At 41.3% G+C, this 27,104-nt stretch overlaps 2 protein-coding genes across 2 annotated transcripts in view; both read right to left on the minus strand.

Annotated features, from left to right (window-relative positions):
* The window catches only part of suclg2 (succinate-CoA ligase GDP-forming subunit beta), a 381,523-nt gene that overhangs the window by 227,627 nt on the left and 126,792 nt on the right, over positions 1–27,104 (minus strand). The gene's annotated exons all lie outside the window — the stretch shown is intronic.
* On the minus strand, positions 23,711–26,831 carry LOC132378118 (caldesmon-like). Its single transcript, XM_059944863.1, has 2 exons — positions 26,604–26,831; positions 23,711–26,336 (listed from the first exon to the last, which is right to left on the minus strand). The coding sequence occupies exon 2, from the start codon at positions 26,167–26,169 to the stop codon at positions 24,442–24,444; it is 1,728 nt and encodes a 575-aa protein (XP_059800846.1). The 5' UTR covers positions 26,170–26,336; positions 26,604–26,831; the 3' UTR covers positions 23,711–24,441.

Consider the following 27,104-nt stretch of genomic DNA (forward strand, 5'->3'; position numbering starts at 1 on the left):
CTAGCTACAAATTCTACCTGCCCAATACCCTTCACCGAACTTAAACCCCGCACTATCACGTCTCCCGAAACTCGAAAATCCACTCCGCTCACTACGCATGCGTACTGTACTGGTACACCTTCAAACTGGCACCAACAAACAAACTTATCTCTGTCCATCTCCGCTCTGCTGCTTGCGCGATTCCACAGCCCCTGACAATCCAATCCGGGACGAGCACCCCACAAATGCAACCCTTACCCACAGGCTGGTATATGTCTAGGGGAAAAAAGGAGATCCAGCCACTCTCCAACCCACCTCCCGTACACACAGGTGCTGTGAGAATCGAGTTTACGCCTCGAGCCTGCCAACAGTATCAAATCCACAACAAATACCGTTATGAAATACACTTTAAAGAGTTTACTAAAATTAAAAAATAGTAGTCAATACTATATATATATATATATACACAAGGAAAAAAACAAAAGGCGCCAACTTATCAAAGTTCAGTCTGTTTAGTGCACTCGTTGGAGCTCAATCAACGAACCAATCGACCCATCCGGCCATCACACCTGGGACCACCCCGGTGGTCTTACGAGCAGTCCAGCACACGTCCACCTTCCTCGGCGTCTTCCTCGGCCTCTCCCAAAAAACCCGCGAAAACCCTTCCCCCAAGTTCCCAGCATCACAAGACACAATGACATTCCCCATTGATTAACAAATGAATACAATTACCATATCAGCCATTCTAAAGTGAAACAATGGCTAGAGAAACACTTATCCGACAAAGAAACATTCCTACTTGTAACAAACCAAAGAGGCCATTTTGAGTAACATACCCAGGACATTGTACACAAGGGTCAGTATATAACTTTGGGTTACAAGATGAAGCTAAGATTTTAATCTCCACAACCTTCCCACAAGTGTCATGTAGCATGATCCAGGTGTTTTCCTTCCACTGCCTTTGCCAATTGGTTATTACAGTCTGCATCTGCATAACACTTAAGGAGTTAATAAACCATTTCACTCCATTCCAGGTAAAAACAATAAAGAATGGAGAAGTTCCACAACTATAAGACAACTTGTAGTAAAAAAATCAATCAATAGTCTGTTGACCTCCATCAATAATCTCCAATCAATAAACAGCTGGTCATTTTAATTAGGCAATGCACTGAACAACTTAGGTGTAAATTTGTTCAATCGGCTCATCTCTTAAATTAGGCGCATAACTCAATCTGGTGTTTTGCAAAAGAGTAAAACTACAATTATTAAGCAATAAAATAAAAAATGTGCACTGATTTACAGCTTAAGTATAATTAATTCAGTGAGTTTTATTTAATCTACCAAAATAGATTCTGCCTTACCTTGTGACTTGCCATTAAACTGTTTGCTGTATTACCACTCAAAAAGGTGATCATTTCTCCCCCCCCCCCCCCCCCCCCCCGAGTGAGTGATTGTGAAGGGATATCGAAAAGTGCAGCATTGTTAACTGGCACATAAAGAGAGGAGCAATTAGCAATCCTTCATTCAAACTGCATGACAGCCAAGGACAGGTTTCTTCATGGGATGGCCTTTCTGCCATTAACTACAACACAGCTGTGAAAGAGCACCAAGGTGAAACTTGAACCTCCTGCCAAATCCCCAGAGTTCACCTTGCATGCACAGCCAGCCGAGAGTTCAGACAGAGTGAACAGTCTAATTTCTGGCTTTTCTGTGTTCTGTCAAAGTCTTTGTATAATCCATATCATATGCATGCCAAGCACGTTCTTATATTGCTGGCTGACTGCGTATATTTAACTTGACAAGTTCCCTCTTAAGGTTTGTAGAACAGCCCAATTCTTCTTCCTTTACTCAGTTACAGTATATTCAAATACAGTCTGCATAATCACACTTACTGTTCTGACATCCTCCCCTGCTGCACAGAACAATACTTAAGTGACCTTTATGCAGTAGTATCCTCACTGAATACATGCATTATTTAAAATAGAATTTTAGTAAATCTACCTCAACTTTTTAATCTTCCTCTATCTTTGGCCCACTTAACAAGATATTGCAAATGTAATAAAAACATATTTAATGAATCTGACTAGTTTGCTGAGAGCACGTAAGAACCAGGAGTGGATACAAATTTATACCAATGAAAATCAGTTTCCATAATGCGTGTGATTCTGTTTCCTCAATATATGTTTGACCTGCATCAAAAACAAATTTCTAGATGTTAATAAGGTGACAGAGAACTTAAATTACATTTCATTTTTGTTCTCAAAATTGGCCCAGATTGGGTACCTGGTCAATTAAAAAAGACCTCCACTGATCAACTAAGTGTTCTCAAATTTCTTAAATCACTTGCTTCGACAGTCTGAAGGAAATAGCAGCTTCAAGCAGGTTTCAATTATACCAGTGACGACAAGAAAGTGGTAGCCTGCCTCAGTGACTACCAAACATTTACATCCACTGTGATGAAGTGTTCTGGGAAGCTTGTGATGAAGCACATCAACTCCTGCCTGATCTGCTCCAATTTGCCCACTGGCGCAACAGGTCCACAGCAGACGCCATTTCATTGTCTCTTCACTAAACCCTGGAACATGTGGACAGCAAGGATGCATACACGTAGTCAATACCATCACCCCAGCAAAACTAATCAATTATCTTCAAGATCATGGCCTCAATATCTACTTGTGCAATTGGATCCTCAATTTCTTCACTTACGGACCCCAGTCAGTTCAGATTGGCAACAACATCTCCTCCACTATCTCCATCAGCCCCCTACTTGCTCTATACTCATTGACTGTGAGGCTAAGCACAACTCCAATGCCATACACACAAAATGCTGGTGGAACACAGCAGGCCAGGCAGCATCTACAGGGAGAAGCGCTGTCAACCATTCAGGCTGAGACCCTTCATCAGGACTAACTGAAAGGAAAGATAGTAAGAAATTTGAAAGTAGGAGAGGGAGGGGAAAATATGAAATGATAAGAAAAGACTGGAAGGGGTGGGGTGAAGCTGAGAGCCAGACAGGTAATTGGCAAAAGGGATACTGAGCTAGAGAAGGAAAGGATCATGGGATGGGAGGCCTAGGGAGAAAGAAAGGGGGAGGGGAGCACCAGAGGGAGATGGAGAACAGGAAGAGTGATGGGCAGAGAGGGAAAAAAAACTAAATATATCAGGGATGGGGTAAGAAGGGGAGGGGCATTAACAGAAGTTAGAGAAGTCAATGTTCATGCCATCAGGTTGGAGACTAACCAGCCTGTATATAAGGTGTTGTTCCTCCAACCTGAGTATGGCTTCATCTTGACAGCAGAGGAGGCCGTGGATAGACATATCAGAATGGGAATGGGACGTGGAATGAAAACGTGTGGCCACTGGGAGATCCTGCTTTCTCTGGCGGACAGAGCGTAGGTGTTCAGCGAAAAGGTCTCCCACTCTGCATCGGGTCTCACCAATATATAAAAGGCCACACTGGGAGCACCGGATGCAGTATACCACACCAGCCGACTCACAGGTGAAGTGTCGCCTCACCTGCAAGGACTGTCTGGGGCCTTGAATGGTGGTGAGGGAGGAAGTGTAAGGGCAGGTGTAGCATTTGTTCTGCCTGCAAGGATAAGTGCCAGTAGGGAGATCGGTGGGAAGGGATGGGGGGGGATGAGTAGACAAGGGAGTCGAGTAAGGAATGATCCCTGGGGAAAGCAGAAAGAGGGGCGGAAGGAAAGATGTGCTTGGTAGTGGGATTCCGTTGGAAGTGGCTGAAGTTACGGAGAATAATACTTTGGATCCGGAGGCTGGTGGGGTGCTAGGTGCGGACAAGGGGGGCCCTATCCCGAGTGGGGTGGTGGGCGGATGGGGTGAGGACAGATGTGCGGGAAATGGGAGAGATACGTTTGAGAACAGAGCTGATGGGGGAAGAAGGGAAGCCCCTTTGTTTAAAAAAGGAAGACATCTCCTTGGTCCTGGAATGAAAAGCGTCATCCTGAGATCAGATACAGCGGAGACAGAGGAATTGTGAGAGGGAGATAGCATTTTTGCAAGAGACAGGGTGGGAAGAGGAATAGTCCAGGTAGCTGTGAGAGTCTGTAGACTTATAGTAGATATCAGTAGATAGGCCATCTCCAGAGATGGAGACAGAAAGGTCAAGAAAAGGGAGGGAGGTGTCAGAAATAGACCAGGTAAATTTGAGGGCAGGGTGAAAATTTGAGGCAAAGTTAATGAAGTCGACGAGCTCAGCATGCGTGCAGGAGGCAGCACCAATGCAGTCGTCGATGTAGCAAAGGAAAAGAGGGGGACGGATACCCGTATAGGCTTGGAACATGGACTGTTCCACATAGGCAACAAAAAGGCAGCCATAACTGGGACCCACGCAGGTGCCCCTGGCAACACCTTTGGTTTGGAGGAAGTGGGAGGAGCCAAAGGAGAAATTATTGAGAGTAAGAGCTAATTCGGCTAGACGCAGGAGAGTGGTGGTAGAGGGGAATTGGTTAGGTCTGGAATCCAAAAAGAAGTAGAGAACTTTGAGACCTTCCTGGTGGGGGATGGAGGTATATAGGGACTGGATGTCCACGGTGAAAATAAGGCGGTGGGGGCCAGGGAACTTAAAATCATTGAAAAAATTCAAAGCGTGAGAAGTGTCACGAACATAGATGGGAAGGGATTGAACAAGGGGGGATAAAACAGTGTCAAGGTATACAGAAATGAGTTCAGTGGGACAGGAGCAAGCTGAGACAATAGGTCTACCTGGACAGGTAGGTTTGTAGATCTTGGGTAGGAGGTAGAAATGGGAAATGCGGGGTGTGGGAACTATGAGGTTGGTGGCAGTGGATGGGAGATCCTCAGAGCTGATAAGGTTGGTGATGGTATAGGAGACAGTGGCCTGGTGCTCCTTAGTGGAGTCATGATCAAGGGGTAAATAAGAGGAGGTATCAGAGAGTTGTCACTGTGCCTCAGCCAGGTAGAGGTCAGTACGCCAGACTACAACAGCTCCCCCCTTATCAGCGGGTTTTATAGTGAGGTTGGGATTGGTGCAGAGGGAGTGGAGAGCGGAGCGTTCGGAAGGAGTGAGGTTGGAATTGGAACAGGGTGTGGTGAAGTCGAGAGGGTTGATGTCCTGTCAGCAATTAGCAAAGAAGGCAAGAGCGGGGTGTCCATGAAGAGGAGAAGGGTTGAAGATGGGAGAAGGGGTCTTCGGTGGGGGTAGGAGAGACCTTGCCAAAGAAGTAAACTCGGAGACGGAGTCGGCGGAAGAAGAATTCAGCATCACGGCGTACGCGGAACTCGCTGAGGTGTGGGTGAAGGGGGATAAAGGTGAGGCCCTTACTGAGGACAGAGCACTCTGCCTCAGAGAGTTGAAGGTCGGAGGGAATGGTAAAGACCCGGCACGGATGAGAGATGGGATCAGAGGGGGGAGGGAGGCTGGTGGTGTCGGTGGAGAGGGGAGGTTGGGGTGAGAGGAAGGTGGAGCCTCTGAGGGCCCAGGAGCTGACGATGGGTTCTGAGGGAGAGGGGATTGGAGAGTGGTGGTGTGGGAAGGGGAGACGGGAGTCACAATCGCAGCATGTGAAGACCCGGCCTGGAGTTCAAGTCTGGAGTCGCAGTCAGTGGTTGCGCAATCACTCTGAAGCTGTCCATGGTCGTTGGAACACGCGGTGATGGTCCTGGAATCCGGGTTGTGAACATGCCCTGGGTAGCTGGGGCAGCCGAGATCGATGGCCAGGACCAATCCATCGTTGTTGGAACCCGCGTTGATGTGCTGGAATCTGGGTTGTGAACATGCCCTGGGTAGCTGGGGCAGCCAAGATTGACAGCTGGGCCCAGGGCCGCAATACGAAGCCCATGCTCTGGAGTCTGCAGATGGAAGATCTTGTGATCCTTGCAGGACATGATAAAGTCAAAGAAACGGCGATTGCACGCATGGTTCCGACGGAGGATGAAATAATGGACAGGTCCATTGCAAATGGAGAAAAAGGTGTCCCGGAGGCTTGGAAGGGATTGTGATAGGGACGCCAGGTACCTTCTCATGACGGAGAGTGTCGCCCTCAGAGCTCGACGGGAGAAACAACGGGAGGCAGAGTCAATTAAATGGGAGTACCTGGGATCCTCAGAAAGTCCAAATTGAGAAGCTCAAAAACGCATCCTGAAGCCAACTGGAGTCATTGGCAGCAGAGACATATTCCAAGGAAGGATATATGGCTGTAATAGTGGGTCTGGGTCAAAATGTGATTGAAAAGTTGAAGGGCTGAAGAAATTATAGATGAGGAGCAGTGAGAGAGGGTTTCACTGAACTCCCGTGAAAGAGAAGATTCAAACTTCTTCAGTGTAGGCATCACTGGCAGAAGCTTTGCAGTAGTGAATTTGAAAGGCAAACACAAGGAAATCTGCAGATGCTGGAAATTCAAGCAATATTCAAAAAAGAAATCCAATGCCATATTTACATTTGCTGATGACACCACTGGCATTGGCCGAATCAAAGGCGATGACAAATCAGCATATAGGAGGAAGATTGAAAATCAGCCCGAGAGGTGCTATAACAACAAGTGCTCACTCAACATCAGCAAGACCAAGGAGCTAATGATTGACTTCGGGAGGAAACAGGAGGTCCATGAGCCAGTCCTCATTGGATCAGAGATGAAGAGTCAGCAACTTTAAATTCCTCAGTATTATCATTTCAGAGGATGTGTCCTGTGCCCAGCAAGCAGGTGCAATTACGAAGAAAACACAGCAGTGCCTCTACTTCCATAAAAGCTTGCAGAAATTTGACATGACATCTAATACATTGACAAACATCTATGAGTAGTTGGTGGAGTGTATATTGACTGGTTTGGTTCCATCACAGCCTGGTATGAAAACACCAATGCCCTTGAAGAGAAAATCCTACAAAAAGTAATAGACATGGCTCAGTCCATCATGGGTAAAGCCCTGCCTACCCATGACACGGAGTACTGTTACAGGAAAGCAGCAGCCATTATCAAGTACCTTCTCAGCAAACCTTCTCAACATCATGAAAATCTTAATTTTCTCCCATCAGGGTAAAGGGTAGAATGCAACCAACATCATTCTTAGAATATTTTAGGTTTAATTCATTCTTAAAGAACCTTAAAATCTCAGGAAAATGTACAAATACCTCCTCCAGGAGACAGGTGGAGCCTCTGTGACTTTCAGGACCTTAAAGTTCAAATTATATTGTCAATGACTTAAATCTAACTGAAAATAATTTGAGGGATTTTACTGGTTGGCTAGCTAGTTACATTTTGGTGGTTTACTGGTCCTCATTGACCACATTTGACCTTAGTAAATATTTCAATTATTTGAAAATATTTAAGGTCCATTTATTAGATATGTAGGTTTTATGACATAAGCTTGAGTTGGTCAGCATTTTAATACCCAAAAGGAGAATCCTGAAATTATGGCATCAATATACGTCACTAATGCTGAAAATTCAGTCACGTTTGGTAGGTCTATGCACACTGTTTGTTGTTCTAGTAGTGTGTTGTAGTCCATGCTGTAATTCATTTTATTGATATCATTGGAATTAGTTTAGTAGGCAAAGTACATACCATAATGCTAACATATAACACAGTTAGTACTGCATACAGCAATGAGATTCTAGCATTTACGCTTCTGGTTAGGTAACTGTCTTTTTCTATATTTGGATTAAATCTGATCTAACAAGTCATTGCCATTACATCCGTTACACTTGAATTAGTCGGAAGAATAATAATAAAAATCACATTTGAGGTCAATAATTCAGGTCTTTCTATTGTATTTTCTTTCACTAAAACCACATTTTCCAGTACAAACCACTGTGCAAGACATCAGGGTACATTAGTAGAAACCATAATACTTCTTTCTCGTGAGGCAAAGCTTTCAAAATGACAGCCTCCACTGAAAAATTGATTTGTGCATTTTCATTGCCCTCAACAGATTTAGTTGTAAACTTCTTTAAATTACAATTTGTTTGCATCCCATTTTAGGGCAACCAATACAACAGAGTAATTTTCAACAACAAAGAAGTCTAGTGCTCTCGTTCATACCTTACACAAAGCCCCTAATTGACTAATCAACTGTTGAAAAAGATAAAAAAATATAATATCTGATACAAAATAATCTAACAGAAGGAAATTTTTTAAAGCTTTTCAAGATGGTCAAAAACATTTCCATTACAGAAGATAAACAGTATTTATCTCCATTAAGAAAAAATGTACAGGTTTACTTTATGACAAATTTATAAGTGTGATCTAACTTTTAAGAAAATGCTTAAAGAATGCCAATTTTATGTTCCGAACCCAGATATAATTTCCACTATATTTCATAACATGCCACTATGAAGAAAGTGTTACTGTCCAGTTGACTTTTCTTGGGAATCAGCAAGACATGGGAAATATGCACAAAAATCCAGTACAATATAAACAAGTCATTGAGCTAAGCCACACTTCTCTCTTCGGGACAAGTCCAGAAGGCTCTCATGTATAAAAACAAAAGGACCACAATTATGATTCTCTTTTCTGAAATGCAGTGGATTCCATTTAATTAGGCCATTAGTTCATCGGGGCAGCCACTAATCGGGAAAATAGTCGGGATTCACTTCGCTTATTTGGGATACTATGCCACTTAATTGGGACAGGACACATTGTTGAACACCTTCTAAGTAGTGTTAGACACGTGCACTTGTTTGACCATTGGACACTTCACTGTGCTTAGAGCGAATAGTTTTTAAATAGCGTCAGTTGCATGAGCCTGCGTTCAGAAAGCAGTGATCTTTGTCACAGATAGCTGGCAAGAAATAAGCTGGAAGACAATTTAAAACTGTTTACTCACCTAGGTTTCAAGCATTGAGTCTTGAAGTTGCCAGAAATGGCCAAGAGAGAAAATGTAACGATTTCACTACCTCAACAAGTTAAAAACCACAAAGAATTAATGTTCTGATAATCACCTTGAACTTTACAATGATAATGAAGAGTTGGAAGATGTAATCATCAATAGCGTATGAAGGCAGTCCATTATCTACACTAGATGTTTATGCTGATTTTGTTCATTTAGATTCAACAAAAGAATGCAGCAGCTTGCAGGTACCCGGAAGAATTCCTCTGTCACTAACAATTAGGAACCACTACACAGTTTTATAGTCTGTAGTAGTGTTGATAGTGTTCTAATTTGTTCTGTATTTCAATTAAGTACCTAATTTGTTACACAACTAAATGGTAGTTTTCTTAATGTCCATTTAACTATTTCCTTGAAAATTCAGCTAATTCGGACAGCTGCCTAATTGGAGTGAAATGCACTAGTCCCAATGTGTCCCAATTAACCAGAATCCACCATATTATGTCCTTTACTACACAATATAAAGCTGATTGATACAATGTACTTGGTGTCTCTAATCTTAGCATAATCCTGAATAATATGTGAACCACAAGTTCCTATTATACTACTTCAAGAGAAGTGTTAGTACTAAGTTAGCAAGGAGTAACTCTTATGTAAGTATATTACCCAAAGCACAACCAGAAGTGGTGGAGCCTCACACTAGAATTCAATGCTTTGATCATACTTTGGACCATGCTATGCTAAGGTCTAAAGCAAAGTGGCCCTGGCAAAGCTGGATTATTAACAACCAAGTGCTACTTGATAACTGTCGGCAACAACTCCTGCAACTTTGCTGAGAAACTGGAGCAGACTGGATGATAATTAGTTGGACTAGGTTTGTCCTGCTTTGCGAACATGATATACCTGAGAGTTTTCCATTTTGTTGCATAGATATCCACATTGTGATTGTACAGAAGCAGCTTGACTAGAGGTACAGCTCGTTCTGGGGCACAGGTCTCCAATTGGGATGTTGCCTGATCCCATGGCCTGTTCTATATCCAGTAGCTTTAGCCAAGTTTTCATATCATGTGGAGTGAATCAAATTGGCCTGAGACCAACTTTTGCGATAGTGCAAATCCCAGTATGTCATTAGGATGGATAGTCTATTTGGCAATTCTTGCTGAACATGGTGGCAGATGCTTCAGCCTTATCTCTGGTGCTCACATGCTGGGCCCTGTCATCATTGAGAATGAGTTTGTCCTTGGAGTCCCCTCTTATTGTTAGCCACCAGCATTCATCACCAGATGCAGTCGAACTGCAGAGCTTTTATCTAATTTGCTGGTTGTGATATCACTTTTAGTAACATCAATTGCATGCTGTTTACGGCACATACAGTACAACTTCGCTGGCTAGCGTTGTGGTATTTTTAGGCATGCTTGTTCCTATTCTGGCAGGTCCCTCAGCCCTCCTCACAGACCAGTTTTCCTGGATTTGAATGGACTGACAGAGTAAAACAATATCTACGTTGTGGGGTTATTGTTTGTGGTTGCATATATTTCTGCTGCTTTTACTGAATCCACTGCTCCTCATAAATGCCCAATTTTGAGCTACATCCCATTTGGTACATTTGTTGTTCCACACTCTGCAAATGCTATCATGCACAGTTGCATCTGCCACGGGTAGTAGGAGATCAAATCGATTTATCCTTTGTTCCCTCACTAACTGCCACTGACTCAATCTGACTCAGTAACCTATAGAACTTGTCAGTTTGGATAAGTCAGTGCTACCAAATCACACTTGGTGATATGTACTGAAATGTTTTCTCCCATATGTGTCGATCGAACAAGATCTGATGCCAGGAGTCTTGGCCAATGGTTCAGAACCCAAATTCTAATCTCTTCTGCCTATGTAACACAGTGCCATTACCCCCAGTGAGTTTGTCTTGCTGGCGATGGACAGAGCTGGGAGGAGTCCATTGCATCATCTATCAAGTACAATTCGGTGTGAGTAATACTACATCAGTCTGATCTTTGAATAACATGCAGTTCTCCCAATGTAGGCAACAGTGCTCGTATTTTTTGATTTGGGTATGTCCAGTATGTTCTCAAAAGCACATGCTCATTCATAGAGCTTTTGATGAGGTCAGTGACAACTGTGGCATATTCATTCCAACTTGAAGATGAATCTTTGAATATTGTCCAGTTCACCGACTCAAATCAGCCTTGTCCTCCGCCGCCCTTGATCACATCTTCTTGGTCCTCACCACTGGTGCTCTGGTATTTAGTCTCTACCTATATACTGGGAGCAGAAGTACAGCCAGGTGATTTGCCTTTCCAAAGTGCAGGTGTGGGATGGCACTGCAAGCATTCTTGATGGTGGTGTAACAGTAGTTAAGTGTGTTGGATCCTTTGGTTGCACAGGTGATATGTTGGTGATAGTTGTTCAGCGATTTCTTCAAGCTGGCCTGGTTGAAATCCTCCACAATGGTAGGGAAGGTATCAGGGTGCACTGTTTTGTGCCTGTTGATTATGTTGCTCTGTTCCTTCAGAGAATGCCTAACATTGGCCTGAGGTGGAAGGAAGATGGTGGAAAACTCCCTTTGCAGACAACTGACTGCGAGATGTTCCAGGTCAGGTGAGCAGGACTGAGGCAGAACCATCACATTTGTGCACTATGATGAGTTAATCTTGAAGCATATTCTATCTACTTTGCTTTTAAAACACCGAGTTCTCCTGTCTTTGCAGAGAATGGTAAAGCCATTGAACAACAGTACTGTGAGCCATGTTTCCATGAAGCAAAGTACAAGCAGTCCACGATGTCCCTCTGGTATAGCAATCTTGCACTGAGGTCTTAGTTTTATTTTCAAGAGACAGTACATTTGCCAGCAGGATAGTCGGGAACAGAGGCCTAAAGCCTTTGCACTTCAACGGCAAGGTTTCCACACTTCTGCTTTTTTAAAGGGGAAATGTACTCATGATCCAAGTCTGCCATCTGAGGTTCATCAACTTTCTGTATTGATAGACTTTTTAAACTTTTTAAAATGATGCTGTTTATTAAAGGCTTTGACTGGATTTCAGCTGTAGTATTCCTAAACAGGAAGATTCGATGATTCCTTTCAGAGCTGCACGTAAACAGTCGCCACTTAATGGCACCATCATGACAGGAGATCAGTAGTCTGCTGAGGGCTAAATCTGTGCTATTCAAAACAAGTAATCCAGAACTATAGAAGTAGTCCAGGTGTGCCCAACAGAAGTCTACCTTAAGCGCAAAATTACAATCCCAATTGAGGTTAGAGACTAAATCAGATGCACTCAGCTCTGGGAGAATTTGCAGACCATTACTTCAATAAAGCAAAGCCTAACATCATGAGTGATAGTAATGATTCACTCTCAGACAAGCTCAATGTCTTTTACGCATGCTTTGAAAGGGAAAATAAAACTGCATCCACATAAATCCCTGCAGCGTTCAGTGACCCTGAGACCTCTGTCTCAGAGGCCGATGTCAGAACATCTTGTAGAGGATGAACTCTTGCACGGTGTCAGACACTGATGGTGTATCTGGTAGGGCACTGAAAACCTGTGCCAACCATCTGCTGGAAGTGTTCAAGGACGTCATCAATCTCTCACTGCTGCAGTGGGAAGTTCCCACCTGCTTCAAAAGGGCAACATTCATACCAGTGTCCAAGAGGGCGAGCTGCTTTAACAATTATCACCTAGTGGAGCCCACATCTACTGTGATGAAGTGCTTTGAGAGGTTGGTCATGGCTAGAATCAACTCTGCACTGGCATGGATCTGGAGCCACTGTTATTTCCCTATCACCATGATAGGTCTACAGCAGATACATTCTCACTGGCTCTACTCAGGACACCTGGACAACAGCCATACTTACATCAGATTGTTGTTTATTGACTGTAGCTCAGCATTTAACACAATCATACCTGATTTCTAATCAACAAGCTCCAAATCCTGTGCTTCTGTACCCCCCTCTGAAACTGGACTTCAGCCTTGGCTTCCTCACCGGGAGACCACAAACTGTGTGGATCAGAAATAACATCACCTCACTGACAATCAAACCAGCGCACCTCACGAGTGCTTAGCCCACTGCTCTACTCTCTGTATACCCACAATTGTGTGGCTAGGCACAGCTTAAATGTCATCTATAAATTTCTATAAATTTGTTGTCGACACTAGTGATGGCAGAACTTCAGATGGTGATGATGAGGCGGACAGGAGTAAGACAGATCATATGGGTTGAGTGGTGTCACAGCAACAATTTTGCACTCAACATCAGTAAGACCAAGGAATTGATTGTGGACTTCAAGAAGGGGAAGTCGATGGAACATATACCAGTACTCAGAGGGATCAGGAATGGAAAGACTGAGTAACTTCAAGTTCTTTGGTGTCAACATCTCTGAGGATCTACTACAAAAAAGGCAAGATAGTGGGTATATTTCATTTGGAGTTTAAGGAGACTTGGTGTGTCACCAAAGATACTCACAAATTTCTACAGTTGTACTGTGCAGAACCTTCTAACCGATTGCATCACTGTCTGGTATGGAGAGACACGTGATCTGAAAAAGCTGCAGAAAGTTGTAAACTTAGCCAGCTCCATTATGGGCACTAGCCTCCCCAGCATCCAGCACACCTTCAAAAGATGATGCCTCAAAATGGCAGCATCCATCATTAAGGGCCTCCATTCCCTGGGCATGCCTCTTCTCATTGTACCTTCAAGAGGCCTGCACACATGCACTCAACATTTCTGAATACTAACCCAAATTTAAATCCTACATTCAGTATGGTAGGATCTGAACTCTAGTGTCAGGATCGTTCATCTAGGTATTTTGATAACTAGTTGGATAATTTAACCAACAGCTGGAACAACTTCTTGATTAAATTGTACTTTTGTTTTTGTTTCCCAATAAGTAAAACACTGTCAGAAGATTTGGAAGGATTTCAAATGGAATAATTGTAATCAACATTTAAAATCGGGAATGCACAAAAGAGAAGTGAGCATATGTTATATATATGAATTATCTAAAATTACTTATGAAATGCCAGCAATTAGAGAAAGTCCCGATCAAGGGAACCTGTGCAAAATGTTGTTTGTTCACTTCCCTCCACAGATGTGCTGACCTCCTCCAACTACAGTACTTTGGGTGTCACTCATTATAATTAGAATCTAGATTGAAAATTGGATTGAAGGGAGGAAAGGAACAAAAGAAATAAATTAAATAAAGGAGGGAAGGTTTACTGATGATAATAAAGAGAGACACAAACACCCATATCTTTAGTTCTGGGCAACTCCTGTTCATTGTATGCATTAATGATTTGGGCATAGATTGAATGATGTTGAAATCTGAAGTCATCAGATAAAAGAGACAGCTCATTTTCTAGAAGAGCAGAGAAATTGTAAGGGGATTGTTAAGTTAAAAAATGGGCTATTAAGTGGCAGATGCAATTCAGCAGCAGTGTGAAGGTGAGGTTATGGATTTTGGTTTTAAAAAAAACACAGCAGTAAATATGCTCTGAATGGAGGTAATTCAGTTCATTTGCACAGCAGTAGAACCATTGCATCAATAAAGAACTGCAGAGTTGAACCGAGTTAAAAAATATAGAACATAAAATAAAAACAGGTATTTTTTTATTCAGTCACAGTATATAGACATTTTTGGCTTGGAGAGTATTTTTATTGCTCATCCACAATAGCTTCTTAAAATGAGTGACTTCCTGGATCACTTCAGTGGGCTGTTAATACGTAATTGAGTAAGCCTGAAATCACTTATGGACAAAACCCTGTAGGAATCCTGCTGAAGAATTCCTTATGAGCCAAATGAGGTCTTCCAACAATCAGATAATAGTCATTGTTTTTGATACTAGCTTTTATTTCAGATTTAAATTCTCCATTTGCAATGATGAGATTTAGACTCACGTCCAGGCCATGGAATACTACTCCAGTAACTTAACTCCTTTGTCACCATTCCCCTTTACAGGCATCATCAAAACCAGAAGGAGAATACTGATGCAGTCCCACAGAAAGTATTTTGAACTTCAGGAACATTTTAACTTAAATATTTGACAATGCTGTTTGTTCTATCAGGAAAGATACAGGAAGACACAATCTACAGGGTGTGAGGATAGACTATAGAGTATTACTAATTGTTTTATAGGATTTATAGCACGGAAATACATGTTTCAATCCAACTGGCCCTTTGCCATAGCATTCCATTAATAGTCTTCATCTATTTTACAATATTACTGTTTCTCCATTTGTTAATCCAGCCACCTCTTAAATGCCTTTATACCACACACCTCAAATATACCTGATAGAATGAAGTTTTATATTCTATTGCATTTCTGACTAAAGTACTTCCTCCAGAATCCCCTACTGGATTAATCTCACTCTAATCTTCTGCTCAGCAGCAGCACCTGTAACGTATCCTCAAAATGCGCACAGGTAATCCTGCTCCCAATTGATCAGCACGTGCAGAGCCTGTCTGATTGTAACAAGCCTACCATAGAATTGCTTTGATATCTACTTAAGCCAAGCCCAGACTTAGTAACTTTGCAAAGCATTTCACCTCTGACATGTCAAAAAACAAAGGTAGATATGAAATTATTTAAAAACATCAGGATTTATCTAAAATAATTAAATACTTTAAAAAATTGGCAGATAAATTGAAGTAAAGAGTACTACATTTATTTCTCCCACTTGCTGATGATATTCTTCATTCAAGTGACTGGAATTGCTGAACCAGTTTCAGGTATTACCTGGTTGTAGGTTCACTCAGGGGAATTCACTGTGTGAGCCACTAGAAGATTTGTAGAATTTCATGCTCCACTGGTGGATTTCATGAACACCAGAAAACAGTCTGAGTATCACAAGCAATGAGTTATGTTGAAGCTTGGGATATCTTAATTTGTAAGGAAAACCTAACTTTTCCACATATTGCACCCATCAAGGAGTTAATATCGTTTCCAACATCGATCCGATAAAATTATAACATAATCTTACAGTTTTACCAAGTCAAAACACAATCTTTTCTAGAGCTTCGGTTTATTCTGTTTTCTTCCAGCAGAAGTCTTTTCAAAATCTGTTCCAGTGCCGCTAGGTAAAATCTGGAGAAAAGGTATGGCACAGTACTTTGAAAATGCTCCGAACAATTTTTACGTAAGTTTAAAATACAGAAATATATTTTTATGAAAAGCTCAAATAGCGTAAAAAGCAATCACCTTCCAACAACAGTATACTTAAAAACAAAAGGTCAATTGCAAGATTAACTGCAAAAGATTTATAAATGAGTTAAAGTATTTTACAGTAAATTCACTCCCACTATTAATAGCTGAAACCTATGTTAATGTGTCACAGTAGAGTAAATTAATAATAAGAAGAAGAAAGCCCCTTAATTCCAAGTGGAGTGATCGGGACACCGCAGTGACAGCGTTTTTTTTAAGCAGGCTTTCGTATTTTTACGAGGCCAAGTTGCTAGCTTAATGCTCAATCCAGCACAGATGGAAAGCGTGCAAGGGAGCCGGCTGAATTCGAACTCAGGAGTCTTCGCCCTGAAGTCCAGCACTGATGCAACTATGCCACCAGCTGGCTAGAGTAAATTAGTGAATAAAGGAAAATGATATAGGGGTAATTGTTATCACTGATAAAATAAAACTAAATGGACCCAGAACACATACACCCTTACGACTCAACCACACTTTATTTTACTTGTGCATAAGGAAAAGAGCATGACCCCTGTCACCACACTGTTATGAATTCTGAAGAGAGAATTGCTATTTTTGTACAGAATTGAATGGCAGTTATAGATATTGACCATTCAGTAAACAACACATGTTTGAACTCCTTACCTGGAAGAAGAATTATCATTCACAATACAGATGTTAAAACACAATAAAAACTACAAGATGAAAATCAATGATACTTTGAATTTAGTAAAGTAATTGTCCTTTAGGAGTTGGCTGTGTTTCACATCTTTTTGTTATTCCTCTCATCTATCTTCAGCACCCCCTACTGTGTAAAGGGAAGCTATGCTCCAGAAAGACCCCTCTAGAAAAGTCTCACTTCAGGGTCTCATTCATGTGGCTTGGGTATACATTGCTGGACTCACCTACCACCTATCTCATCTATAGTAAGCAGTGGTGTCTCCAGTGGTCTCATTTGACTACACACTGCCATAGTCATCCTCGCCTATACGTTGTCTTTAACTCTTAGTTTACTATAACCTCCAGAGCAAAGAGAACAAGTAAAATACATATAACTAAAATAACTTACACAAAAAGAGGGTAAACCAACTGCTCATTCAAATATTAATTATCATTTTGTAATCTCTGTATATTCCTATGCACAATAAGCATCTGCAACTGCAGGAATATCTAGTAATTTTCGGACTGACAGGTAATTAAATTCCAATTTAAAATGCATAGTCAAATTTACAAGCTTATATCCCATTCTTTATTCAGTGAGTAAAGAATAATTGTAAGAGCACAGAAGTGCCAATATACACCTCAAGTACATATTTAGAGATGGCTAATTAAATATCAGAACTGGCCTCAGTGTTAGGCAATATTTTCTAACCTATGATGAATGACAATATTTAAAATGAGCATGATTATCCGGTGATAACTGACATGTTTAGCTGCTGGCCATTCTCCCTAGTCAACCACCTGCTGACATTCATGTTGATATTCACAAGGAAAAAAGTCACAGAGTATAATACAGCACAGAGTCAAACACATCGGCCAACAAGAAACAAAATTTCTTCATCAGTAACGGAAGCCATCTTATAAAATAGTCAGTATCTTCAGAAAAGGAGAGGAAAATGAGCTTCACTTCAATTGTATCTACAGCTAGAGGCAGAAATGCATCTTTATTCAATTGCACAAAAGATGGAACTGAGTATCAAACCGCAGAGCTAGAAACCGAAATCAAGGCTCTATCCTTAAATATCTTCCTGGTTATTTATTTGATAAGGTAAAGTAAACCAAACTTAAATTCATTCACTTTATATTTCCAGAAAATTGAAATGCAGTGCTTCCCTTTCCACAAATCAACAGAATCATCATTGGAGTTTTAGTCATTGTGCTAGAATTTTATGTAATGTACAACATAGTAAGTGGCTGGAACATTAATGTCAGACTTCTGAAATGAGATTTTGATTTGTTAGGCTCCTAGCAATTACTTGCAGTTGCATGCATCCATTTACAAAAGCATGAAATAAGTTGGCTGCCCAGCATGTGTTACACTGATCAACTACACCAGAGAGCTGTCGGGGAAAAAAATATATTCCACATCTTCCTGTAAAATGTGAAAAATCTTGTTTCAAGTTGAACAATTGACCGTTCACTTTAGTCTGCAACCACTACCCTGCTTTACTGCCCCTACGATGCAAGAACTAGGACAGAAAGATTAATGCCCTGCAACATAGATCATTCTCTACAAGAATATACTGAATTCGAAGCCCTTCCAATTAAATAAAGGCACACATTTACAGGAGCAGTATGCCTATGGTACTGACAATCAAAAAATTACTGAAAAGTCAAATTGGTACTTACACATTATCTTTTATAATACATTAGCAGCATATTTATCATTTACTAACACTGCAACCAAAATGATCAGACCATGGGACCCAGAGGTACAGTACATAGTTCCATTAAATTGGAGAACAGTTAGATGGGGCTATATAGGACACTTGCCTTTATTAGTCATGGTATTGACTACAGGACATGAGAATCTGCAGATGCTGCGTAACTTGAGCAACACACACAAAATGCTGGAGAACTCAGCAAGTCAGACATCATCTATGGAGAGAATAAATGGTTAATACTTCAGGACTACTGAGTTCTTCCAGAATTTTGTTCGAAGTTCCAAGTAAATTTATTATCAAAGTGCATGTACCACCATGAAATTAATTTTCTTGTGGACATACTCAATAAATCCATAATGGAATAATAGCCATAATAGAATCAATAAAAATACTGCACCAACTCGAGTGTTCAGAGTGCAAAAGACAACAAGCTGTGCACATAAAAATAAATAAATAAATAATAAATAAGTAAGCAGTAAATATGGAGAAACTGAGATAAAGAGTCGTTGAAAGTCAGTCCATGGGTTGTGGGAGCATTTTGAAGATGCGGCAAGTGAAATTGAGTGAGATTATCCCCTTCGATTCAATAGCCTGATAGTTGAGGGGTAATAAATATTCCTGGTGTGTGTCCTCAGTCTCCTGTACCTTCTTCCTGATGGCAGCAGTGACAAGAGAGCATGATCTGGGTGGAGGGGGACCCTGATGATGGGTGCTGCTTTCCTGCGATAACACTTTATGTGTAGATGTGCTCATTGGTGGGGAGGGCTTTACCTGTGATGGACTGAGCCATATCCACTATTTTTTGTAGGATTTTCCATTCAAGGGCATTGGTGTTCCCATACCAGTCAATATATTGTCCACCACACATCTATAGAAGTTTGTCACAGTTCTAGATGTCATGCTGAATCTTTGCAAACTCCTAAGGAAGTAGAGGCTTTCTTCATAACTGCACTTACGTACTAGCCCAGGACAGGTCTGACTCATGGACCTCTGCTTTCTCCCCCTGAAGTTAATGATCAACACCTTGGTCTTGCTGACATTCAGTAAGATTTTGTTGTGGCACCACTCATTTTCCTATCTCGCTCCTATATCCTGATTCTTCGCCTCCTTTGATTCAGCCTACAACAGTAGTATAGGCAGCAAACTTCAACAGGCATTGGAGCTGTGCTTAGCCACAGTCATGTGTAAACTAAGCACACATCCTTGTGGTGCACCTGTGCTTTACATTGAGTACAAGAGCTGGGATGTCGTGACGGCTCCCAGCGTGACGGCTGAGACTTCACATGTTGGAGTTATAATTGCTCAGCTATAGTAAAGGGTCATTAACCTGGAAAGTGTGATAGAAAAAAAACTGGCATCAAGACTAGGGAGCTTGAGTTCTAAAGAGAGGCTGGGGCTATTTTCCTGGAACATAGGAGATTGAAGGGGTCAAATTAGAGATGTAGAGAATCAAGAGTGTCATAAATAAGGTGCATGGTCACAGTCTTTTTTCCCTTATTAGGGGAGTCTAAGACAAGTGGGCATAAGTTTAAGGTGCAAGGGAAAAGAAGAAAAGAAGATCTGAGGGGAAACCTTTACCACACAGGGGACAGTGAGTGTGCCAGAAGAAATGGTTGCAATGGTTCAAAGATATTTTGGAGAGATACATAGGTAAGAAAGGTTTAGAGCCAGGATTCCCAACCTTTTTTAATGCCACAGACATCTACCATTAACCAAGGGGCAGGTACACCCCAGGCTGGGAAACCCTGGTTTAGGGAGATATGGCTAAATGTAATTAGCTCTAACTGCCAACTCAGACAGCATGGATGAATAGAACATGCTTTCATTCTATATACTGTACCTCTACGACATCAATAGTACAATATATGCAGATGCAATTCTGACTCTCTATTGCTAAACAGGTGGAAAATTAATGTTCAACTATTACGTTCTTCTTACAATGGAACTAGACACCAGGAGAAGACAGCCAATATGCCACTTACAATCAGTCAAATTTTTATCTCTTACTGGTACACGTCAGATTAGAATTCCATGGCACAGCAAAATATTAAGTCATTACATAATGGTAAAGCAGTTTACCAAGAGTAAATACTATATGGGGTATTGGCCAGAAACTCCTCTAAGTGTGTACCTTAATCAATGTATTTGGCATATTAAACCAGAGAATGCACAAGGAGTTCAGTAGGTCAAATGTCAGTTGGAAGAGGGGGAATATGTGGAAGGAATCAATGTTTTGGGTTTCTCTCCACAATGATGCTGCTGCTTAACTAAATGATTTGGATAATTTGAGTACCTTTTGGATTTTCAGCATCTACATTTTGGAAGTAAGCTAAAATATAGATGGAATACTTATGGAGTGGGATACTAAGAACACACAAGAAGATAAATCAATAAAATGGCAAGCAGAAGCCTTGGTTTTATATCTCGAGGCAGCCAGAACAAAGTTATATAACACTGAACATGAATCAGGCTACAGCTGGTATTTCATTCACAGTTTTGAACATGTATTTGGAAAACTTCAGTGCAAATTCTCTCAAAAATCATCAGTTCTAAAGGGTTATAATTGTTAAATACAAAAAGCTTGTTACACAAGCTGTATTTGGAGGATGACTGGATGAAAGCTTTCTGTATTGTGAAGGGTTAACAGAGAGTAAATAGTGAGAGGTTGTTCTTACTGCCTTATCATATATTAGGCAGCAAATTTAAGACAGCAATCACATAAAATTTGGACTTCTTCGAAAAAAATATTTGCATTGTGAATAATTGGAATGTAGATTTTTTGACAGCTAAATATCATTGAAGCAGGGACCACAATTTCTTGAAAGGAATAGTATTTGTTAGAAAATTGTGAAGTGAATGAAAGAATTAAATTCAATGATCACTCGAAGATGAAACTGATTGGCATTGGATGGTCTGAACGTCATGTTTCCATGAACTAATATTTTGCAATTTACTAGAACACATTTCGGTTAAGTCACAAAAACTATCAGAGCAAAATTGGGATTGTAATTAAGTACATTTGTCATATTGCGTAGAGGCATTGCTTCATGTGTAATACAACTTCTACTGTTTAAGAAAATCCAAGTTAATTGACCTATTCTAGTAAGCAATAAGCTATGTTTAACAAGCCAGCTAACAGACAACAATAATTAGAACTACAAAAGGGGAAAAAAATTGTCAATGAAAGCTCTGTTTCATTACAATAGCCATTTTATAAAGAAACTTGAATAGGATTTCTGGAAATTTTCATTTTTGTTTTTTAATGTATTCCTTCATTTGTTACCATCCAGAAAAGCTTTTCATTTGAACCACAGAAAATATTTAATGGTTTAATTTTGCTCTGTCAAATTTGTGCTACACCTGGAGGCAGGATTTAGGACCAAAGTGAATGGAAGTCTGTCACTAGAAGAGGCAGATATGCTGAAACAGTGACAATTATTGATCATTTAAAATTAATACATATTGACTGACGAATGTGTCTGGGTCGTTGCTAAACTTATGGACAACCCAATTATTTAAATTCAAGCTGCTCTGCACACTTTACAAAAAGTATAGGCACTTTATTTATTTATTTTGTATGTTGAAGTGAGATAATAAAAATGTTACTGAATGCCTATTTTGAAAATTACACAAATCCGAAAACCAAGGGAACTTTGAATCAATGAACGATCTTGTTTCCTTCTAAAAATTCAGACATGTTCAGTCTGATGTCCTCCTGCTCCTCTGCTTTCTGCTCCGTTCTTCAAGATGGACAGCACAGCTGCACAACTGGAAGAGCTGCAGCTCTTTAGCTCCGGCAACAGGGTTTGCACATTCTCAACTGTGACCATGTGGACTTCCGTCAAGTGCACCAAATTCTTCCCATGTCATGGAGGCCAGTAGGTTAATTGACCCTTGCAAATTACCCCTAATTTGTAGATGAGGGGTTGATTCTGGGGAATTGCTGGGTTAGTGCACAGGATTAGCACAAATGGCTACTTAAAGGCAGGCAGGCCTTGAAGGAAACAGGTGAACTGAAGCACCTGTTTCTATCACTCTTTCCCCATGTAAAAATTGCCAATTTTGGTCAATTGTTCCACTCCATGAGAATATGTTATCCATGTGTTATTCATGTGAATAACTGACTCTGGATGGGAAAGGTGAGGTGGAACACAAAAACATTTCCAATGTGCAGGAGGCCAAAGCCATTCACTTTTCTAAATATATTGATAGCCATTACAGCCCATTTTAACAAATACTTCAATAAGCCGGTCTCAAACTATTGATCCTGACTATCAATTTAATTTTGAAACGCCCAGGTGAACAAATCCATCCCAAGCACTGGAGCCATTAGAGGTAGCTGCTCAGCACCACCTTTGTGGGGCAATTAAGGAAGGCCAGGAAATGCTGGTCCTTACATGGACACCCACACTTCTAAGTCAGTTCAAAACAAAATCACAACTACCTGTTAGACCTCAAGATGGCCTCGGATAAACTCCAACAGATACTTTCACTTCTGCAATATTTCTCCTGATTCTCCTGCTGCTGACACCTTCATCTGTGTCTCTGTTACCTTTTGCTAATCTCCTACAATCCACTTTTGGTGAACGTGAAATCAAAACACACCTTCCCACACACTAAAACTAAACCCACTAATCATTCCCATTTGACCCGCACCTGTAAAAGTCCCAAATATAAAATTCGTACCCTCCTCTTGCCCCTGCATTTCCCTGGAATTTCCTTCACTCTCACATACTACGAATTCCTAGTTTTACCAGTTGCATCAGCTTAGCATTACCCATTTGAGTTACACGCCATGAGTGGCCGAACATTTGATTTGTCAACCTCCTCGAACCTCTCCACATCATTCTCCTTCCTGAAGTACCGCTTAAAACTACTCTCCGAGGAAACATGCAGTCAGCTTTCCCAAAGTTTCCCTTTATTCTTGGTGCAAAGTAATTTGTTTACCCTTCACAGGAGATTGTTTTTCTATGCACCAGTGCTGTTCCTTTTATAAAATCAGAGTCATAGATCACAACAACACAGAAACAGGCACTGTGGCCCATTTAATTTGTGCCAAACTATTAATCTGCCTCATCCAATCAACCTCAGAGAATGGTAGGGTCTAGCAGTCATTGCTAGGAAGGGCGGTTGGGACAGAGACCCTCATCACAATTAAATGGTACCAAATAGTGCAGATGAAACAATCCCACGAAGAATAAATTCCATAATACTAACTGTATTCGTCATTTAAGCTTTGAAAGCACAGTTTTTAAGAGGTAATTTCAATGATAAAATTGTGTATGCTCTTTATCTAATAAAAACTTCAGATTGTTGTAAGAACAGAATTACCATTATAACACTATTATAACTGTAACGTTCTCCTTCGGGTGTAACGAAACGCCGAATTTAACGTCCGGATAAACCACAGTTAATAAGAACCAGATCGCAGTAAGATTAACCATTTACTGTTCACTCTTCACATTAACATATGGTGAAAACTGTTGATAAAACAATACAAGATTGATACAGTATTTGTTCCTTCCTTAATATCACATTTCAAGTGTAAATACTTGCAAAGGTGACTATAACTACATTACACTAAGGTGCAGTATACAGGGAGAGTTTACCTGCTCCATTGACTACTTTAAATACACTTCCATGCAAACTATCCGCGACTCTTTAACTAACGAAAGCATAAACATTATCTACCGTCGTTACCTCTAACAGGATCAGCATTAACATCTTAGTTCAATATATCGATTATCTATTAACTTACAGCGTTGCTCTCACTGTGATTTCTCATGCCTGCAAAACTGCTTGTGCTCAGGTGAGCCTCGTGGAAAGCCCCCACCCTCGCGCTGATTTCAAACCGGTGTTTTCCCACAAGACGCGGCGAAACCGGATGTGACGTCATCGCATGCCGATATATTTTACATGCAATGAATACACTTTAAACACTTCTAATTCTAACTAGAAAATACTATTGAATGAATTACTAAGCGAAAATATTATAAACTAAATAACTGTCGTAAAGACAGCACACTCCCCGCTTGACCTTCGTAAGGTCACAATGAGCAGAGTACAAAACTTAGTCTCTTAATCAGTCATTGGGTAGAAGTAGAATAACTTCTGTAACTGGCCTTTGGTAAATTTTCACATCGCCTTGGTCGGTAGTCTTCAATTCGATCTTCCTGACATGTCCATCCTCGCTAGGGAATGTAGCAGTGATTCTGGCCGTTGGCCAGCTGTTGCGAGCGATTTGCTTGTCCCTGAGCAGGACTAAGTCTCCAACTTGAAGATTCCTGCGGGGTTCTGTCCACTTTCGTCTCAGTTGCAACAAAGGTAGATATTTTTGTCTCCAGCGAGGCCAGAACTGATTTGCCAGAGCCTGGACTTGTCTCCATTGCTTTGTGTACAAATCCTTGTCTGAGAAGTCTCCTGGTGGAGGAGGTGCTCCTGCCTTCTGCGTAAGGAGCGTTGATGGCGAAAGTATAAAGGGGTTTTCTGGGTCAGAAGACACAGGTAGGAATGATTGTGCGTTTATAATGGCTGTGACCTCTGCCATTAGGGTGCACAGTACCTCGTGGGCCAATAGGGTGTGTTGCTGCATCTCAGGTTTCCTTTTCCGGGTTTTCCGTAAGGACGTGAACTGTTTGACTGCCTGCTCTTTGTTATCTGGTGAGCGCTGGCATGGTTCTCTGATAGGCAATGGGGCAACCCCATTATTTGCTTCATCTCTGAAGACCTTGGTGTCTTTGGTTTTTAAAGAAATGGTATCTTGAGCTGATTGTGCAAGTTTGTTTCCGTCCTCGGTTTGAACGAAAACTGACTGACCTAGCGTCTCGTCGGTTACTTTACGCTTGGTAATGTCTTGTTGTGCTTCTTTAGGGTACACCTCAGTGAGGCAGATCTCGGAACAAGAACGGCTTGACTGAGTTTGACCGCAAACTTCTGTACAGTTCGAGCCGACAATTGTTGTCCTGGAGTGAACCTCTCCCTCCCCGCCGTCCTGTTGTGGGGGTGAAGGAGCGTTGTCGGTTCTTTCATTCTTGACTTCATCACGGAGCCGTGAGGGTAAATTTCCTTCCTCGTATGGATGTGATGCAATCGTGACTCTCTGAGGTTCCTCGTAGCTGGGGAAGTTATCGAATACGTATGGAGAGGGGAGACGAGCCTGCCTGTCTATTTGAGATTGTACATAGTCGCTTGTGCGTTCCAGTCTGGTCCTTTCTAAAGTAGATCTTACTGCGGTCAGATCACGCGACCCTTCAGCTTCTTCTATGTACTCTGCTTCCGCCATGGCAGCTTCTCCTTCTCTTTCTCGCTGCAGCACTTGCAACTCTGTCGATATTTTTGCCATTTCCAACTGGGTTTCGGCTTCTCTGGCGGCCTCTTCTCTTTGTCTGGCGGCCTCTTCGGCTTCTCTGGCAGCCTCTTCTCTTTGTCTGGCGGCCCTTTCTTTCTGGATTTCGGCTTCTCTGGCAGCCTCTTCTCTTTGTCTGGCGGCCCTTTCGGCTTCTCTGGCGGCCCTTTCCGCTTCTCTGGCAGCCTTTTCGGCTTCTCTGGTGGCCAGTTTCATTTTCAAAACTGCTTCTTGTTTGGCGTAATGCAGTCGCACCTTGGCGGCTTCTGCCTTGGCTCTTGCCTGTGCGGACTTACTTGATGTCGTTCTACTGCCCTTGTCGCTGGGCGCCATCGACTTGATCCCGGATCGAGCTGACATTGCAGCACTTGGAACACCTGATAACGCCCGGGTGGGCTTACTTGATGTCGGTTTACTGCCCCTGTCGCTGGGCGGCGTCGACTTGATGCTGGATTGAGCTGACATTGCAGCACTTGAAACACCTGATAATGCCGCTTTTTCACTGTAACGTTCTCCTTCGGGTGTAACGAAACGCCGAATTTAACGTCCGGATAAACCACAGTTAATAAGAACCAGATCGCAGTAAGATTAACCATTTACTGTTCACTCTTCACATTAACATATGGTGAAAACTGTTGATAAAACAATACAAGATTGATACAGTATTTGTTCCTTCCTTAATATCACATTTCAAGTGTAAATACTTGCAAAGGTGACTATAACTACATTACACTAAGGTGCAGTATACAGGGAGAGTTTACCTGCTCCATTGACTACTTTAAATACACTTCCATGCAAACTATTAACTAACGAAAGCATAAACATTATCTACCGTCGTTACCTCTAACAGGATCAGCATTAACATCTTAGTTCAATATATCGATTATCTATTAACTTACAGCGTTGCTCTCACTGTGATTTCTCATGCCTGCAAAACTGCTTGTGCTCAGGTGAGCCTCGTGGAAAGCCCCCACCCTCGCGCTGATTTCAAACCGGTGTTTTCCCACAAGACGCGGCGAAACCGGATGTGACGTCATCGCATGCCGATATATTTTACATGCAATGAATACACTTTAAACACTTCTAATTCTAACTAGAAAATACTATTGAATGAATTACTAAGCGAAAATATTATAAACTAAATAACTGTCGTAAAGACAGCACAATAACACTGTGGATGGGATTGGATTAACTGGAAAAAGATGTTGTCCATCTAGCAGGTTCCAGGAAATAGGACCAATTTTCCTTAAATAGTAACAAAATAAAGACCTTATCAACATAAGATCCATTGACTAGTATTTTCCATTTTAGACTTTGATATCAATTACTTTAAATATGTTTGATTGATTGAGAAGTTTTGAATTGTTGTTTACATGGTATTCCAAAATGGCAAAGCAAAG

The sequence above is a fragment of the Hypanus sabinus genome, chromosome 19 (assembly GCF_030144855.1).
Source record: "Hypanus sabinus isolate sHypSab1 chromosome 19, sHypSab1.hap1, whole genome shotgun sequence".
In the NCBI taxonomy this organism is placed as follows: domain Eukaryota; kingdom Metazoa; phylum Chordata; class Chondrichthyes; order Myliobatiformes; family Dasyatidae; genus Hypanus; species Hypanus sabinus.

Excerpts from the sequence above, each read along its gene's own strand:
- LOC132378118 (XM_059944863.1), bottom strand. The coding sequence starts at position 26,169 with ATGTCAGCTCAATCCAGCATCAAGTCGACGCCGCCCAGCGACAGGGGC.